The 19,345-nt window shown below is 42.2% G+C and overlaps 2 protein-coding genes across 2 annotated transcripts in view; both read right to left on the bottom strand.

The window, feature by feature from the left end:
* Nucleotides 1-8,036, bottom strand: part of col9a1b (collagen, type IX, alpha 1b) — a gene marked incomplete at both ends in the record, with an annotated part of 32,902 nt that extends 24,866 nt beyond the window's left edge. The window contains 4 exons of the mRNA XM_083658453.1: nt 6,983-7,045; nt 7,164-7,199; nt 7,319-7,384; nt 7,962-8,036. Of these exons, the coding sequence (XP_083514579.1) occupies nt 6,983-7,045; nt 7,164-7,199; nt 7,319-7,384; nt 7,962-8,036 (240 nt within the window). The remainder of the gene's footprint in view (nt 1-6,982; nt 7,046-7,163; nt 7,200-7,318; nt 7,385-7,961) is intronic.
* Nucleotides 8,037-8,925: 889 nt separating this feature from the next.
* Nucleotides 8,926-18,892, bottom strand: col19a1 (collagen, type XIX, alpha 1; the record flags this gene model as incomplete). Its single annotated transcript, XM_083658275.1, has 8 exons — nt 8,926-8,948; nt 10,388-10,514; nt 10,953-11,036; nt 13,433-13,829; nt 15,957-16,089; nt 17,153-17,239; nt 18,389-18,459; nt 18,849-18,892. 8 exons carry the CDS (start codon nt 18,890-18,892, stop codon nt 8,926-8,928), a joined length of 966 nt encoding a protein of 321 aa, XP_083514401.1.
* Nucleotides 18,893-19,345: the final 453 nt, after the last annotated feature.

Raw genomic sequence — 19,345 nt, 5'->3', positions numbered from 1 at the left:
GATTATAGAGGAGAGAGATCAGGCTTAACTACTACATCATAACAAAGCTTAGAGAGGAGAGAGATCTGTAGCCTGTACTACGAAGCTAGTTTAATGCCTTATCCGAGTAAGTTTGAGTTTAAACCTGGTTTAGCCGTACTACAAAGCAAGTTAACTTTCAATCACCATGGCAACTGACGCTGCAAAGCTAACCTGGTCGCGACCAGTAGCCTGTACTACGAAGCTAGTTTAATGCCTTATCCGAGTAAGTTTGAGTTTAAACCTGGTTTAGCCGTACTACAAAGCAAGTTAACTTTCAATCACCATGGCAACTGACGCTGCAAAGCTAACCTGGTCGCGACCAGGTTAGCTTCAGAGGATAAGATCAAAATCCATGACAGACCCATATAATCGGCTCTCTGGAGTCACTCACCGTTCATATAAGATCGCCATATGAAAAATAGATTGCAGTCAACTGAGAATATAACAAGAAAAACATTTGTGGCTCTGTAGGCTACATAATTAAATTAAGCCTAGGCTACTTACCACTTTATGTCTTAACAGCTCAACTATGCGTGGAGAAATATGATCACTATTAATCACCGCAGCGCATATCATAGGCTAAACGGAGCCTCAAATGGAGTGAGGGTGATATTCTCCTACATGCCAGAAAAGCCTATACATATAATATAGATGGGATAAATATGGGATAGCCCCAATACTAAATATGCAGGCTTCTTGCATGTTTCAGCTGGAACTGTGTCCTGTAGGCTGTATGCCAATATATGAGCAAAAATAGGCTAGTTTTTATCAATGAAAAGTATGCCCGCATCGTCTCAATTCAGTCCAGCAGTTTTCTCTTTTATATTAGGATATCATTATTATAGCCTATACTGTATATGAATTATTCGATCAGTGCAACCACACACACATAATGAGTGATAGAGATCATTATTCATTGAGCATGCTTTCTAAATCTATGGTCTAAATAGGCTTACAGATTGTGGAAATTTATAGACTGAGATTACACATTTAATGTACATTTACACTCGCACAAAGCTGTAGGAGACAGAAATCGCTGATCAAAGTAAATCAAATGACTGATGTGAATACAAGCGGCAGCTTTAGACAGTCCTTCCCCCAACTATATCCAACGCGGATTTTCATTCTGCCATAGGTTACATTAAATATCCGCTAAAATCTCTGATCCCACTGTGGCTGCGCTTTTTCATTCAATGAGGAAATGGGTGTGGGCGTGGATCAACTCAGCTGTTCATAATGTGATTGGCTAGCGCACCTCTTTCGCGTGGACGCGCGCCTGTGCACGAGCGAAAAACGTGCGCGTGCACAGGCAGATCCCAGGTCCACTTACCTAGTAGAAAACCAGCGTCGTAGTATCAGTTAACTAGATAGCTTTGATCCTGTTCAGTCAAACCAGATCAAAGGGACTTATCGCGGATCTGTTAAACTAGCTTCGTAGTACAGGCTCCTGGTTAGCTTCAGAGGATAAGATCAAAATCCATGACAGACCCATATAATCGGCTCTCTGGAGTCACTCACCGTTCATATAAGATCGCCATATGAAAAATAGATTGCAGTCAACTGAGAATATAACAAGAAAAACATTTGTGGCTCTGTAGGCTACATAATTAAATTAAAGTCCCTGGAAACCAGAAATATTTCTTTATTATTTAGCATTTTGAGTTAATCACATCACAGGACCCTATGTTAATAAGCCACCAGCCAAATTTGAACGATGATGAACGTCGCAAAGTATATAAATTTAGGTTTGACAGCCATGGCAAAACTCATGAGATTTCATTATTTTTTAGAGTGTACTTTCTCCCGCGGAATGTGTGGGCGTGTCCCATCTACAGCAGGGAAATTTCTGTCTCTCGGAGAGCGCGAGAGAGAGGGGGGGAGGGAAACGGAGAAAGAGAGATGAGTGCACACACCGTGTGTGTGTGTGTGTGTGTGTGTGTGTGTGTGTGTGTGTGTGTGTGTGTGTGTGTGTGTGTGTGTGTTGCTCCGCGGCTCGGAAGAGATCTCTGTCCGTTCTTTGCCTGAGTGTCTGTCGAGAGAGAGAGAGAGAGAGAGAGAGAGAGAGAGAGAGAGAGAGAGAGAGAGAGGAGCGCATGGCTGAAACCCGACACCTTGCTAATCTCACAAGCACAGCGCTTGGTGGCAGACGGCACACAGGGAGGGAGACGGACAGCGAGGGAGCGCTGTCACTGGGGGCAAAGAACGGACTTGCCATAGGTGGGTGGGATTGCGTGCGTGTACAAAGGTTATAGAGCTTATGACGTCATAAGCTCCTGCGTTTTAGCACCTCGCGCACTGCTGTCTTCAATGAGGAAGTACTTTGTAGAATCTTGTAGAAAAGTGTCGATTTTAAGGCTTTGGGTTGAAAGTAATGTATAATAATTTCGGGAGGCACAAAATTACTAACATAAGACCCTAAATAACATAGTTAGAACGTTTTTGTGGATTTTGGTTTCCAGGGACTTTAAGCCTACTTACCACTTTATGTCTTAACAGCTCAACTATGCGTGGAGAAATATGATCACTATTAATCACCGCAGCGCATATCATAGGCTAAACGGAGCCTCAAATGGAGTGAGGGTGATATTCTCCTACATGCCAGAAAAGCCTATACATATAATATAGATGGGATAAATATGGGATAGCCCCAATACTAAATATGCAGGCTTCTTGCATGTTTCAGCTGGAACTGTGTCCTGTAGGCTGTATGCCAATATATGAGCAAAAATAGGCTAGTTTTTATCAATGAAAAGTATGCCCGCATCGTTTCAATTCAGTCCAGCAGTTTTCTCTTTTATATTAGGATATCATTATTATAGCCTATATATGAATTATTCGATCAGTGCAACCACACACACATAATGAGTGATAGAGATCATTATTCATTGAGCATGCTTTCTAAATCTATGGTCTAAATAGGCTTACAGATTGTGGAAATTTATAGACTGAGATTACACATTTAATGTACATTTACACTCGCACAAAGCTGTAGGAGACAGAAATCGCTGATCAAAGTAAATCAAATGACTGATGTGAATACAAGCGGCAGCTTTAGACAGTCCTTCCCCCAACTATATCCAACGCGGATTTTCATTCTGCCATAGGTTACATTAAATATCCGCTAAAATCTCTGATCCCACTGTGGCTGCGCTTTTTCATTCAATGAGGAAATGGGTGTGGAAATGGGTGTGGGCGTGGATCAACTCAGCTGTTCATAATGATTGGCTAGCGCACCTCTTTCGCGTGGACGCGCGCCTGTGCACGAGCGAAAAACGTGCGCGTGCACAGGCAGATCCCAGGTCCACTTACCTAGTAAAAAACCAGCGTCGTAGTATCAGTTAACTAGATAGCTTTGATCCTGTTCAGTCAAACCAGATCAAAGGGACTTATCGCGGATCTGTTAAACTAGTTTCGTAGTACAGGGCTCAGGCTTAACTACTACATCATAACAAAGCTTAGAGAGGAGAGAGATCAGGCTTAACTACTACATCATAACAAAGCTTAGAGAGGAGAGAGATCAGGCTTAACTAATACATCATAACAAAGCTTACAGAGGAGAGAGATCAGGCTTAACTACTACATCATAACAAAGCTTAGAGAGGAGAGACATCAGGCTTAACTAATACATCATAACAAAGCTTACAGAGGAGAGAGATCAGGCTTAACTACTACATCATAACAAAGCTTACAGAGGAGAGAGATCAGGCTTAACTACTACATCATAACAAAGCTTAGAGAGGAGAGAGATCAGGCTTAACTAATACATCATAACAAAGCTTATAGAGGAGAGAGATCAGGCTTAACTACTACATCATAACAAAGCTTAGAGAGGAGAGAGATCAGGCTTAACTACTACATCATAACAAAGCTTAGAGAGAGGAGAGAGATCAGGCTTAACTACTACATCATAACAAAGCTTATAGAGGAGAGAGATCAGGCTTAACTACTACATCATAACAACGCTTATAGAGGAGAGAGATCAGGCTTAACTAATACATCATAACAAAGCTTATAGAGGAGAGAGATCAGGCTTAACTACTACATCATAACAAAGCTTAGAGAGGAGAGAGATCAGGCTTAACTAATACATCATAACAAAGCTTATAGAGGAGAGAGATCAGGCTTAACTAATACATCATAACAAAGCTTAGAGAGGAGAGAGATCAGGCTTAACTAATACATCATAACAAAGCTTAGAGAGGAGAGAGATCAGGCTGAACTAATACATCATAACAAAGCTTATAGAGGAGAGAGATCAGGCTTAACTACTACATCATAACAAAGCTTACAGAGAGGAGAGAGATCAGGCTTAACTAATACATCATAACAAAGCTTACAGAATGTTACCGATAATTATTACGATATTAATCAATTAGTGTGTTAACACTATAAATGCCACTGGAAAAACTGACAATTTATGTCACGATGGATGTCTGCACCTACAAACGTCTGAAGAACGAATATAAGTCTATTGTATTCTGCTTCAATGCTTTGCACTGACTCAGCCTTGTAATGAAAGAAGCTGTAAATAATGTATATTATTGAAATATTGTATTATTACATTATTATTATTTAAAATGTATTATAGAACCTTTTCACAGGGGCCATTTTGTGTCAAAAAGGCAGGATAAACACAGGTGCAAGCAAAACACTAATGAGGGTTTCCATCTTCCATGATTGGAATTTGGAAACCCTCATTAGTGTTTTGCTTGCACCTGTGGTCATTCTGCCTTTTCGACAGAAAATGGCCCCCCTGAGGCATATATTGTATCACAATATATTGATATTGATTAGATCACCATGTCTTACATCAGTGTTACATTGCCACACGCATGTGCGTGTGTGGTGTGTACTGGCTGCCGTGCATGTGTGTGCATGTGCGTGTGTGTACTGGCTGCCGTGCACGTGTGTGCATGTGCGTGTGTGTGTACTGGCTGCCGTGCACGTGTGTGCATGTGCGTGTGTGTGTACTGGCTGCGGTGCACATGTGTGCATGTGCGTGTGTGTGTACTGGCTGCCGTGTACGTGTGTGCATGTGCGTGTGTGTGTACTGGCTGCTGTGCACGTGTGTGCATGTGCGTGTGTGTGTACTGGCTGACGTGCACAGGTGTGCATGTGCGTGTGTGTGTACTGGCTGCCGTGCACGCGTGTGCATGTGCGTGTGTGTACTGGGCTGGCTGCCATGTGCATGTGTGTGTGTGTGTACTGGCTGCCGTGCACATGTGTGCATGTGTGTGTGTGTACTGGCTGCCGTGCACGTGTGTGCATGTGTGTGTGTGTACTGGCTGCCGTGCACGTGTGTGCATGTGCGTGTGTGTGTACTGGCTGCCGTGCACGCGTGTGCATGTGTGCGTGTGTGTACCGGCTGCCGTGCACGTGTGTGCATGTGCGTGTGTGTGTACTGGCTGCCGTGCACGAGTGTGCATGTGCGTGTGTGTGTACTGGCTTCCGTGTTGCCAAAATGGTGTTTGTGACAAATAAAGACAGGGTTTGTCTGTCCGGTTTAATATTCATGAGCGAGCTAACTTGACTACCAGCCCTCCTCTGAAGTGCTTCAATAAATAGCAGCAAGTGCAGCTTGGTGTTCATCAGTCACATGGAGACCAAAGCTCAGTGTGGGATCAGACGTGACTTCCTTGACACCGGCTCTCCGTTCTCCTTCTTCTATGAAACCTACATGTATGCTGCAGTGCAACCCCATATCAGCTCAGAAGGCTTTGGGACACATGGTTGACCTGACTCCAGACAGTCTTCACCCTCACAGCCACACAGCAGAGTTAGACCTGACCTCAGACAGTCTTCATCCTCACAGCCCACACAGCAGAGTTAGACCTGACTCCAGACAGTCTTCACCCTCACAACCACACAGCAGAGTTAGACCTGACTCCAGACAGTCTTCACCCTCACAGCCACACAGCAGAGTTGGACCTGACTCCAGACAGTCTTCACCCTCACAGCCACACAGCAGAGTTAGACCTGACTCCAGACAGTCTTCACCCTCACAGCCCACACAGCAGAGTTAGACCTGACTCCAGACAGTCTTCACCCTCACAGCCACACAGCAGAGTTATACCTGACTCCAGGCAGTCTTCACCCTCACAGCCACACAGCAGAGTTAGACCTGACTCCAGACAGTCTTCACCCTCACAGCCCACACAGCAGAGCTAGACCTGACTCCAGACAGTCTTCACCCTCACAGCCCACACAGCAGAGTTAGACCTGACTCCAGACAGTCTTCACCCTCACAGCCCACACAGCAGAGTTAGCAGCAGGGCCAGAGGTGAACGCTCTCAGACTGTGAAGCCAGTGCAGGGCAGACATTCCTCTGGCTCATTTCAAACAAACCCACTGGGCAGAGATCATTCACACCATGTTGAGGATTCTCAACAGGAGACCCCAACAGAAAGCAGCCAACAATACTGCCCTTGTTTTAGAAATCCTGCTAGATGCACTCAAGGTATAACAACTGCAATGTCATATTGACTGTAGCCTATAAAAAGCAATAGATTTGATACGTTTGGCACAATTAATACAGCAACAGCAATAACAACGCATTTTGAAAGAATGTAATCATCAATATTATTACTCAATACTCTCTCTGCCTAGAAAATGCCTCTCTTTGTCATCATTCAACATCAGTGTGTCTGTTTTCCTACCCTTTCTTTAACCTCTGAAGGCCGTGGCTGTGTCATGTTACAAAGGAAATTTGGATTTGTTCACCCTCTTGAACAAATTCCTCACATTTTTGCACACTTTGACCCACGATTCTGTGGTAAATCGCACATTTCATGGGCCTACTGCAGAAGAATAATAACTGTAAGAACATATGAACCTATTTGGTGGGAGGAACTGGAAGTTCAATCCCTTGAGTCTTGAAAGTAGACATCATTGTGGCCAACGAACAACAATACAGCCAAACACAAAAGATTGATAACAAAATCAGAGTCTCAAATAAACTCACGTCAGCTCCAGGTATTCCTGGCAATCCTGAAGAGCCGGCTTTACCTCCATCTCCGGCAGGTCCCTAAAACAAGAGGTTAAAAACACAAATACAAACATTATTCAAGTTTGCTTTTTAAAGGCCACAAATCAAAGTGATTGAATCAATGATTTCAAATTCAAATGAAATGTCATATAGTTACAGGAGGGCCGTCCGCGCCTTCGTCTCCCCGGTTCCCCTGAAACAAGGAAACCAAACAGCTTGAATGTTTTGAGATCGCACGCATGGTGAGCCATTTTCAAAGTATCTGTCAGAACATCATATTATGGACAATAACACAGGAGCTAGAGGACTTACAGAAATGCCATCGATTCCTGGGACACCTGCAGGTCCAGGAGGGCCAGCAGTTCCTCCTTGGTTCCTCTGGAAAAAGTAGGTCAAAATAATGCGGATGTCACCTTAAATTGCTGAACATTATTCCTCATTTCTGCCTAATCTTCCAATGCCTAGAGCCACTAATGCATTAATGCACTGATCTAGCCGGGTTTGTTGAAAGTGTGTGTGTGTGTGCGTGTGTGTGTGTGTGTGTGTGTGTGTGCGTGCGTGCGTGCGTGTGTGTGTGTGTGTGTGTGTGTGTGTGGGGACAGGGGGGGTGGGGGGGCAGGTGCACAGCCTTATAGTCTCATAGAAGCTCAAACTTTTTCTGGAATACACTGAAATGCAGAGATAGTGCTGTGACTTATTTCAGAAATGCAAAAGCACTAGGTAGCACTCTGCAAAACGGGAAGCTTAGAATGGCAACGCAGCTGAAGGGTTAAGCTTGTTTCCATGATAAACTTGCAGGATAAAACAGTCATCTTGAACTTCTGCCCATAAGAGTAGGCTTTGAGAAATTGTTATGGCACTCACCTGCAGCTCTGCCTCGTCAATCTACACCAGAGAGAGAGAGAGCGAGAGAGAGAGAGAGAGAGAGAGAGGGGGGGACAAACAGAAGTCTTACTTGAGCGGAGCAGATAAGGACAATCTGCAGGAATAGCACCAGGAGTGGCCCTCGAAAGCCAGGGGCCCGAGCCATCGTTACCACCGTTGGCAGGAAAGGTAAAACAAAGTTTTAGTCCTTTCTCTGGGTTTTCGTTGGGTTGAAGGAGCCCCCCGACAAAACAACCCAACTGAATCCGCTTCAACTATCTAGACCGCCCGGTGTACCATAGCCATCAGGGTCTCATGTATATTCATACCAGCTTCCAGTTTTAGGAAGGGATTGGAGGGTTTCCAAACAGAGAGCGGGAGGGGAGGGGAGGGGAGGGGAGAGGGGAGGGGAGGGGAGGGGAGGGGAGAGGGGAGGGGAGGGGGGAGGGGAGGGGGAGGGGTTACACAGGGGGATACGACCAGTTTGCAGCAGCGGGTCATTTAAGGTCTGACATGACCAACTGCTTCAATTCATTATTTTAAATATGGCGAAGTCCCTTCATGCCATTTGCATTGGATCCAAACCCACTTATAGGCTAATAGTCTATCTGCTGATTTTCTGGGGACAATTAGAGCAATTAGCCTAATGACTGAAAATATATTAAGATGAGATCAATTAGACTATGCACTGTGATGCACACAATAGCCTATTCATCCTGGATTCTTCCTTGATGTGAATTTAGACAGCCTAACTCTACAAGATCAAATTTGGACTCAGATGTATGTACTGTATGTATGTATATGTCTGTATGTATGTATGTATGTATGTATGTATGTATGTATGTATGTATGTATGTATGTATGTATGTATTTAATTATTTAATTACTGTATTTAAACCGATAGCATGATACCTGTATACTTAAGCAATAGATCACTTCAGGCCGTGATATACAGTATGCTCATTGTACCACACCTAAGGGTGTTTTTGCCCTCCGCCGTTACCAAGTATGGCAATATGAAAGGAATAAACAAATCCAATTTAAATGGCTGTTATTCAGAAATCATACTCTTGGCTCCCTGCAGTTGCAATGTCAGATAGCAACACAGGGGTATGAATCTTAAAACTAAATAAAAGCTGTATCCGGGACAGCCCTACGGTAAATAAAGTTCTAAAGATGGCACTATTATTCAAGATACATGATACACACCTGATTAAGCCATCTCTACCACTCGGTTGAGATATGTTATGCAAAAAAAACTCTCGAATTTTTACCCACCCACCCACCCACACACCCACCCAATACACCCACCCACCCACACACACCCACCCACCCAATACACCCACCCACCCACACACACACACACCATAAATCCAATGCCACCATGGACCTGGAAAAGTAAAAAAGCAGTCTTGATGACACATTGATATTGACGCTGCTTATTCAGCTTACAAATACATGCTGCTCCCTCTCCACTGCTCTGCTCTCCACTGCATTGTAAGACTTTTTTTTAACAGCAACCTGAGGAGGAATGCCATCATTCTCCCTCTCGTTCTCGCCGTTCCCTCTAAATGTTTACTCTGAACTGAATTCCCAGGCGTTCTCCCCCCATTTCCCCCACTGCTTGAACCAGAAAATGATTTAGCCTCCATGATCTATTATTAGTAAAATACAGACACAGAAAGGGGGAAAAAAATCAAAATTAGAAATCATGCACTTTTATAATGATAATATGATAGTATACCAACAAATGTCAGCATGTTTGTTAGATAGTTAAAGAAATCATACTTATGAAATTATTTCGGCATAATAACACTAAATCTAACATATTAACAACAATGCCGTTTTATCCCATAGAAAATAGTCAATTTTAAACATTCTTTACCAAACGGTTGAGTTGCCACACCATGGACATTTTTACTATGAATTGCCAACTCAACCATTTGGCAGAGCAGTTAATTTTTTTTTTTGACCCATATAAGAATTTTTGTTGTTGCATCAAGTTACATAATTCTGTTAAGTAATATGTTAGATGAGATAATGTGTTAAAACAACTAAGCTTACATTTGAAAATTCAACCAAAATTAGTCCACATGTCAGAGGAGTGATTTTCTTTTCCAATTTCCTGGGAGCAGACTGACTGAAAAGGCTTACTGTTAAAAAGCAGAGTGCCCACTAGTGGCTTTTTTTAGCATAGCATAACTCAACCGAGTGGTAGAGATGGCTCAATAAGGGTTAACGTGGGTTCGACCAACCGTCATGATGTCACAGTGACCTTGACCTCTGGACACAAAAATCTAATCAGTTCATTGTTGAGTCCCAGTGGATATTTTTACCAAATTTGAAGCAATTCCAGCATAACCCCAACCAAGTGGTAGAGATGGCATGTATCATGGTGTGTATCATGTATCTTGAATGTTAGTACCATGAATATTAAGACAATGTTGTTTACTTTAGAACTTTATTTACCGTAGGGCTGTCCCGAATACAGCTTTTATTTATTTTTAAGATTCATACCTGGGGAGGTTGTTTCCAGGATTGCCCCAGACTTTCCAGGTGTTTCCAGGACTGTTACAACCTCCGAGGAACATTGGGCCCTGGGAACATTGGGCTCTGGGAACATTGGGCTCATGGGAACATTGGGCTGACCCCGATCAGGGAATCACAGTTTGTCTCACATTGCTTCTTTTTTAATGTAACGACAGTTAGCTAGCTAACTTTGGCTAATGCTTGTGCCAACGTTATTTAACGCTAATGTTTCCATTTCAGTAGGCAGCTAGCGAACGTTGTTAGCTAGCAAACGGCTAACTAGCTGTCATATCATATACTGATGACGTCACTAGCAGGAGATGACAGTAAAAACTACCGCAAGGCACTCTGGGTATTGTGGTGCGCGGAGCTCCCATTTGCGAGGCTAGGAGGCTAGCTAGCTACCATTTGTTTTCTATTTTCTCATAACTGTGGTATATTAGTGTGGTATACGCTAAATATACCACAGCTGAGCCAATCAAATTGCTTGATTTGAGAGAGCCGTTTATAATGAACTCAAATAGACGTTGGCTGTTTTGTTTTCCCTCCTTACCGACGTCCTGCCTGGCTGATCATTACATTCTTCTCCTCTTGGCCGCGTCACATCACAGTGAATCACCATTGATTGTAGTTCAAACTGCAGAGAAAAAAACAACAAGAAAAACAAACACTGACACAACACAATAACAAGTCGACTGTCTCTGAACTGAAACATGTTAGTCTTCACCAGCTGCAAGTTGAAAGCAGGCTATGTTCACAGTCACACAATGAATCAATAAATTAAAGTTGCAATTTGAGAAGATTGGACTGAATCCTAGTTCAGATTAGCTCAGGTATCACTATACCCGGAAGAAAATGTGGCTACTGAATTATGAAGAGTGATGTGTTCAAAGCATTTTTGTAAATAAATTCATGTTGTCGTGTGTAATTGCACACAAAAATAATCCCAACACCTGAATCTTTGGAAAACATGCATATGAGCCTCATGGTAGCCACCTATAGTAGCCTACTAGCCTGCATGTGTTCAACATACACTGCCTGCTCTTTACTGGACTTTGTTACAATTTCCAGTTTCCACATATCTGCCTGAGTGGACAGACAGGGACAGCAGCAGACTCCCTGCCTGGACACTGCTGGGGACAGACAGACCCAAACAGGTTGGTGAGATCAGGACACCCCAATATAGATTTGAATGTTGAATCCATCTGAGAAGGTGTTGTTGACAAATAGGCACAGTTAGCCTATAATTGTATAACTGTCTACTGAAGATGGGGAGGTAGGCCTAATGGCACAGTTAGCCTATAATTATATAACTGTCTACTGAAGATGGGGAGGTAGGCCTAATGGCACAGTTAGCCTATAATTGTATAACTGTCTACTGAAGATGGGGAGGTAGGCCTAATGGCACAGTTAGCCTATAATTATATAACTGTCTACTGAAGATGGGGAGGTAGGCCTAATGGTGGCACCCAATCTGTTACATCATCACAAGGCTGAACAGATGGTGATCAAACGACATCCACAGCCAATAAACCATATAGGCCTGTTAAGGCATCATCTTTGTAGGCTATAAAATGCAAATGATATCATGAACAGATCAAATATGCATATTTTATAATTCACTCATTATAGACTACTAACTGTCCACTACGATTAGACTGTTGACATACATCAGATGTAAAGAACTCTATAGGCTACTAACTGTCCACCACAATTAGACTATTGACATACATCCAACATAAAAACAAAACAAAAACAAAACTATAGGCTACTAACTGTCCACTACGATTAGACTATTGACATACATCAGATGTAAAAGAAAACTCTATAGGCTACTAACTGTCCACTATGATTAGACTATTGACATACATCAGATGTAAAAGAAAACTCTATAGGCTACTAACTGTCCACTACGATTAGACTATTGACATACATCAGAAGTAAAGAACTCCATTGAGACTAGTCTCTTAAAACAGAGGCGTTGGCTCCCGCAATTTGCAAATGCTATCCGTCAGTACTTCCTGCAGGGGAAGATTGGTCAAAACGTAAAGAGAAACTCCTGTGAAAAAATTGGACTCTGATTGGAGTAATGACCGGATGTCCCGCCTTAATAGTTCTCAATGGAAATAAGGCGGGTACATCCGCTGAAGCCCGGGCACATCAGCTAATGTCTCCAATCACCTGCCTCGGTTTTGTTTACATGTGTCGTGATTGGTCGAATATCATCGAAGGTCCTCCAGTCTGAAGCGTTTTCTCTGGCCAAATTTGAATGGGCTGAAGTACAGACTGTCTCTGGAGCATTCGGAGATTGTGGAAGAGATGGACTGGCTTGAGAGACTATTGAGGCCCAGGCTATTACAGAAAGAAAACAAACTGTAAACATTGAGTTAAAGGGACAGCTCACCCTAAAATCCAAAATACATAATTTTCCTCAAACCTGTAGTGCTATTTATCCATCTATATCGTTTTGGGAGTGAGTTTTGGCGATATCGGCCGCAGAGATGTCTGCCTTCTCTCCAATACAATGGAACTGGATGGCACTCGGCTTGTAGTGCTCGAAGAACCAAAAAAATACATTCGAAAAACTCTCTTTCCAGAAATCATGACCCGGTTACTCAATATAATGCACAGACTTTGTTGTGAGCAGCTTCATGTAGGAACTATTTTCTTTTGCAGTCTCATGTAGGAACTAGCTAGCAGCTAGCGGGTGTAGTTCGTTCAAAAGAAAATAGTTCCTCCATGAAACTGCTCATAACAAGGTCTGTGGATTATCTTGAGTAACGGGGTCATGATTTCTGGAAAGAGACACTGCTGTTGAGTTTTTCAAATGTATTTCTTTGGCACTTTGAGCACCACAAGCCGAGTGAACATCCAGTTCCATTGTATTGGAGAGAAGGCAGAAACTCTGCGGCCGATATCTCCAAAACTCAGCCAACTAACACAAAACGATATAGATGGATAAATAGCACTACAGGTGAGAGGGAATATATGTATTTTGGATTTTAAGGTGAGCTGTTCCTTTAACAAACTTACCGGAACTGCCATTGCTGGGTTCTCCTTGAGTTTCCCTATCAACGTGAAGCCATCCAGGCTGGCCTTTGCTCGAGGTGGGATGTTTTGAGAGTCGACCATGACACAGTCCACGAAGAGAGCGACGGCGTGCTTGGTGACGACCAGCAGAACTCTGTGCCAGCGGTCGTTGAACAGAAATGTGAGGGCGGAGAAAACCAGAGTCCGCCTTCCTCCACCCAGCGCGGTGAAGGAGAACTCCAGGGCCCGGGACTCTCCGTTCAGCCTGACGGCGAGCTGCTCGTCTCCATTCACATCCTGCATCTGCCAGATGTTCCAGTTCTTATGGACGGTGCTGCCACTCATGCGCAGCACCGCCACAAAGGCAAACTCCTCCGGCAGGCCCAGTGGATACGCCGATCTGAAGCACAGACAGAGGGAAGAAAGGTGCTCAAAAAAGGGACTGTGTATGATGAGATGTGTAGCCAGTGACAACACAATCCTGAAAGGGGCTACAGAATAAGTGTCGCAGAGACATTTCCAAAGGTACTCACTGACGCAGAAGGGTCTTGTGCTCAGATCTGCTGGGTTTTGAAAGCTTGATGCTGCTAATAAATAACTTTAATATACCAATCCTGTGAAACAATTTTTTTGAAAATGAAAAGGTCGCAGCCGTGCCTTCTTCTATGTTAGCTTCCGATCAGAGGGGTGTTGTGGAGCGCTGTGATGGCTGGGTGCACCGCCACAAACCACAGAAGGGTTGGTATATTAAAGTTATTTATTAGCAGCATTGAGCTTTCAAAACTCAGTGGATCTGATCACAAGACCCTTTTGCGTCGTCGGTGAAGACCACTGTGAGGACCTTCGAAATGTCTCTGCGACACTTGTAACCAGTGTTGGGGAGTAGTGAACTACATGTAGGCCTACAGTAGTTGAACTACATAGTTGAACTACATTTTGTAGTAGCTTGCTGGTAGTTCAACTACATTCATATTTGCGTAGTGAGTCAAGTAGTTAAACTACTTTTTGGTCACTTTTGTGTAGTTTAACTACTCAAACTACAAACTACAATTTTGGGCAATAAAATGAAAGGAATATACATATTTAATTTATTTTACCATAACTGTTGAACCAGAAGCCCCTTTGACAGGACTGCCTCTTTTTCTTTTCACCCTGATTGGATCCCGCTAATGTCACTGTACTTCTTGACACAAAGCCAACGCTGCCTCTGATTGGCTGGCCCTGATATTCTTACCCTAACCTTAACCAATCCAAGTCAAGTCTTTACTGTTTATTTGTCTGATAAAACAAAACCCAGAACAAAACAATTACATTGGATGTATTGGGTGTCAATAAACTAAATAAACAAAATAATAAATAAAAAGGCATATTTTTGCTGGCATTATGCTTTTTTGTAGGCTATTATATTGTATTTCATACTGTATATCACACATGTACATTGTCAATTGAACCTTGTTTTTTTGTTTTTTTACAAAGTAGTTTGAACTACTTTTTCTGCGTAGCTTGTAGTTTCCTAAACCAGAGGGTCTCAAATGTTTTTCAGCCAAGGACCCCTTACAAGATAGAAAACATACCGGGGTATGTTTTATACCCCCTCATTCTGATTTGTGATTTTGGGCTAAGCTTAATTGTTTCCACGGTAACGTACTTGACTTTTAAATTTATAGGTTTGTTAGATTAGAATGTAAACCATGAACCATTTTAAATTTAAAGCATAAAATATTTCCGTTGAGCTATGAAGCTTTGGCACAGAAAAAAGGTTTTTATTTTTATTTTCCTGAAAACTTTTCACGGACCCCCTGGCAAACTACCACAGACCTCTGCGGGTCCCCGGACCCCCATGTGAGAACCACTGTCCTAAACTACATTTCTTGCAGGGTAGCTTTGCTGTAGTTTCAACTACTTTTGTTTTCGCAACCGTTTTCATATCAAAGACCATAATTTAGTCCACAGACCCCATTTGATGAGATTTTGTCTCTCAGACCCAAATCTGACAATATTTCTATTGTCAGATATGATTTGGTGCAGGACTGTCTGTAGGCTAGAGATAAGAGAGAAAATATGGCCAAAACAGTCATTCTTACATTCTGTAATTGTCTTAACTTCATGTAAATGAAATTAGTTTTCCTAATTTTTGATCAGTTTGCTGGGGACCCCCTGGAATCCCATCAAGGACCCCTGGTGGTCCCCTGAACCCATGTTGAGAACCACTGCCTTATGTATCATTATAGTCATGTTATAGGCATATACTGTTAGCTATATAATGTCATTATAATTTTGCTGTGAGTGAATGCATAAATGAATGAATGAATGAATGGATGGATGAATATTAGTATAGTATGGTATCACTATTATGAGTTATTTTTTGTGTTAAAGGTCTGATTTCGTGCAGATAGGCCCTGGCTTGTGACGTTCAGCACCATGGACAGGGTAGCCAGACCCCCAAACCAACCACTAGGTGTCAGTGTTCACCTAGGCTATAACTCCGTCCAGCGCCCTCAGGCAACAGCACAGTGAGCACACTCACCTTGTGTTGATTCGGAAGTTGAAGGCTGGGCCTATTTGATAAGCAACGTGCTGAGGAGATGCGCCAACCACCTTCTTCACGGTGCCTCTTCTCGCCAGCTCAGCAATGTGGAACTGGGACATGATGTAAAATCCTGACGGCACAGGGACAGGAGGTAGGCTACATTAGAGAAGTTAAGTACAAAATCCCTGAGGAAAAGTCAGTCAAAATCCCTGTAATATTCCAATAAGGACTTGTAGTTTTGTAGTCTACTGTTTCGGCGGTTTGTAGCTACTTGTGTGTGGCTCAATGTGTTTGTGATCATCAAGAGTGAGTTTACCAAAACGGTAACACTTTACAATAAGGTACACAAATAATAGTAGTAAGTAGTAAACTAATGAGAAACTAACTTTTAGTTGATGAATAGTTAATGATTAGCTAATGGCCTTTAGTCATTAGTTAATCATTAATTAATGATTGGTTAAAGTCAATTCTGAGTATAGTAGTTAATCATTAGTTAGTCACTTTGTGATTGTGAGTATAGTATTAATCATTAGTTAATGATTAGTTGTCAGTTCCTTAGTAGAGTAATTAGTACTCATTAGTTAATGGTCAGTTTGTACTCAGTACTCATGAACTACTCTATATGATGCATCACTAAAAGTTTGTTTAGATGTTGGGGGGGGCGGGGCATTTTAGTTAACTAGTTAATTAGAAATAAAAACAAAAACTAGACTTCAGAAAAAAGAAAGCTAACAAACGATAGTGTAGGCTACTTACAAAACTAACTGAAATACAATAAAACAAAAACCTAAAATGTCTTTGGTTTTAGTCTTTGTTAATTTTGTCAAATTCTTACATCTTGCTCCATATAAAAAAGTAAATAAAATGAATACTCGAATAAAAACTAAATAAAAACTAATAGGAAACAAACAAACAAACAAATAAACAAAAAACTGAAATGAGAAAACCCACTCTAGCAAATAATTTAAATTAGACTATTAGATTAGATTATTAATTTGAAAAAAATAAAAAAATAAAAAAATAAAAAAATATTTGATGATCTGGTTTTTATATCATTTCTAAAAGGTGTGCATGATATTTTGTTTTTGTTTTGATATTTTGGGTTTCACTGCAGGACTACTAGAAATGGCTTATGTAACTTAGTTCAAAGAGTAAATAAACACAGTCAAAACTCGTGGTTTTAGTGGCTCCACCTGGGAAACGCTCATCCCCGATGCTGACCTGCGGGCACGCGGCAGTCTGTTCGATTTGAATACCGACTTCTGATGGAAATCTCACCGCTGCAAGGAAAAGACAACAGTTTAGTCAAAGTGTGTGTGTGTGTGTGTGTGCGTGTGTACAGCATGTGTCTGTGTGTGCCACTGGGCAGTGGTAAAAATCAGTCCATGTTTGAAAAGCTGCCCTGCTGCTGCCTTAAATAAATATTGGGCTATCTCTGATTGTTTGCGGTTTCCTGTTTAACACCCAAACTCTACATTGGCTTGTTATCACACATCTGGACAGGAAGTCTAAGTTCTTTATCAAGTTTGAATGGATGCTCACACAGGGGTGTAGTAAATAGCCTGTACAAGGGTGGGTCAACTACCCACCTGACTTCCCCTCATTTATTGATACATTTGATATATCCACATATATTGGATCCACATAATGTGGCTACAACAGATAGCCTACTCCTTCTCTTGACTTGCCAAGTGGTGCCAGCATTGTATTAAACAATGTATTCAAATGTATGACTTGTTATAGCACTGTAATATTTTGCCAGCATTGTATTTATCATTGCATAGTACTTAGTACATAATAGCTTGTATTGAAAGCTGTATCAGTGCCTTACTGTAGCATGCGTGCATACATATTAGTTTGCATTGCTCCATTCGGAAAAACAAACCAAGCCAGGAGTGTTACTAGTACTGTTCCTAAACCCACTGAGCTACCACAATAATTACACATCATCAAATATGGATAAGAGTAGCAGCACATAAGGAATGCATAGCTGCTATTATATGAATTATGAATGCTGTCTATAGCAGTGGCTGGATGGCATTTCGTTTCGCATCGACGTGTCCTGGCTATACTTCTCTTGCCAGAACATTTGACTCCATTCCTGACTTGATATTATTCTCTTTGACTTCGTCGTGCACCTTTTGGACTGTGGGTTCCTGTTTGTCACTCAGGTCCTTCTGATTTGTGTGTGTGTGTGTGTGTGTGTGCCTGTGTGCGCACGTGCGTTGATGTGACCACTATGCTGCATGCTTACACTAAGTCACTTTCCTCGTACCTGTGGCAATAAAAGTGATTGTGATTCTGATCTGAGGAATTGAAGCTCTACCTTGGTGCAGTGAGGCCTACACACAGTACTTACTTACTCACAGTGAGGCCTACACACAGTACTTACTTACTCACAGTGAGGCCTACACACACACAGTACTTACTCTGAGAATGGAGTCCTGTGCAGAGATACTGTGGGATCACGTAGCAGCAGCACAAGTACAGAAGGATTTTTCTGGAATGCAATCAGATATTGTGAGTTTTTGACATGTATGTTTGAGCAAACTATTGCATTACGACTGCCACTGCCGCCATACCTTTGAGAATCAACCTGTCTGTCACTCTGAATTTCTATCAATCACGTTCCTCATCCTTCACAGGTATAGTCGTTAAGCAAATCAATTACCTTTTGACTCCACCCATTTAACAGCTTGATCTGTGAATGAAAGCCCTCGTGCTGTCAGTGCTGCTTCTTCAGAATGGCTTCCGGTAGAGAACGAGACCCCTTGATAGCTGCTGCCTCAGCAAGACTGGCTAGCTGAAGTTGACAGTGAGGGGTCTTATAGTCCAGTCTGTTGTCATGCAGTGGGGGTGCGTCAACAGTTGGAGCCGCCTCATCCTCACATTCCACAGGATTCTCCTCCATGCAGCTCACATGGAAGATTCATGCTTGCCATTACCAAATGACAGTTTCTACCCAACTGCCATCAGCCTCTTCAACGAGACCCCAAAGCCCCCCACAAATAAGGACTTTATCACTCCCCTCCACCCCCGATGCCACCTGAAAGTTAAGGCGTTATTGTTTATTTGATTAAAATCTGATGAAAGCCCAAAACAGCAACAATCAACATTGTCACGGAAAAATAACTTCACAAACTGAATAAAAGTCCACGGCACCAGAAAATAGCCTTTGTTGTTTTCCTTTAAGAAACAGAGTGCAGCAAGATGACAGAATATAGAATCCATTGAGTACATTATAGACCTTAGTAAAAACGTTACATTTGCTTTTACAAATATTTGCTCATAAAATCACATTTCTACACACAACGCCCAGCACAACATTAGACTCATTTTGATGGATGCATCACTTTACTTCTCCTTACATACGGCCCTCGATATGG

Source organism: Poromitra crassiceps (genome assembly GCF_964638095.1).
Source record: "Poromitra crassiceps genome assembly, chromosome: 22".
Classification (NCBI taxonomy): Eukaryota; Metazoa; Chordata; class Actinopteri; order Beryciformes; family Melamphaidae; genus Poromitra; species Poromitra crassiceps.
This window is presented reverse-complemented; position numbering and strand designations above follow the sequence as displayed.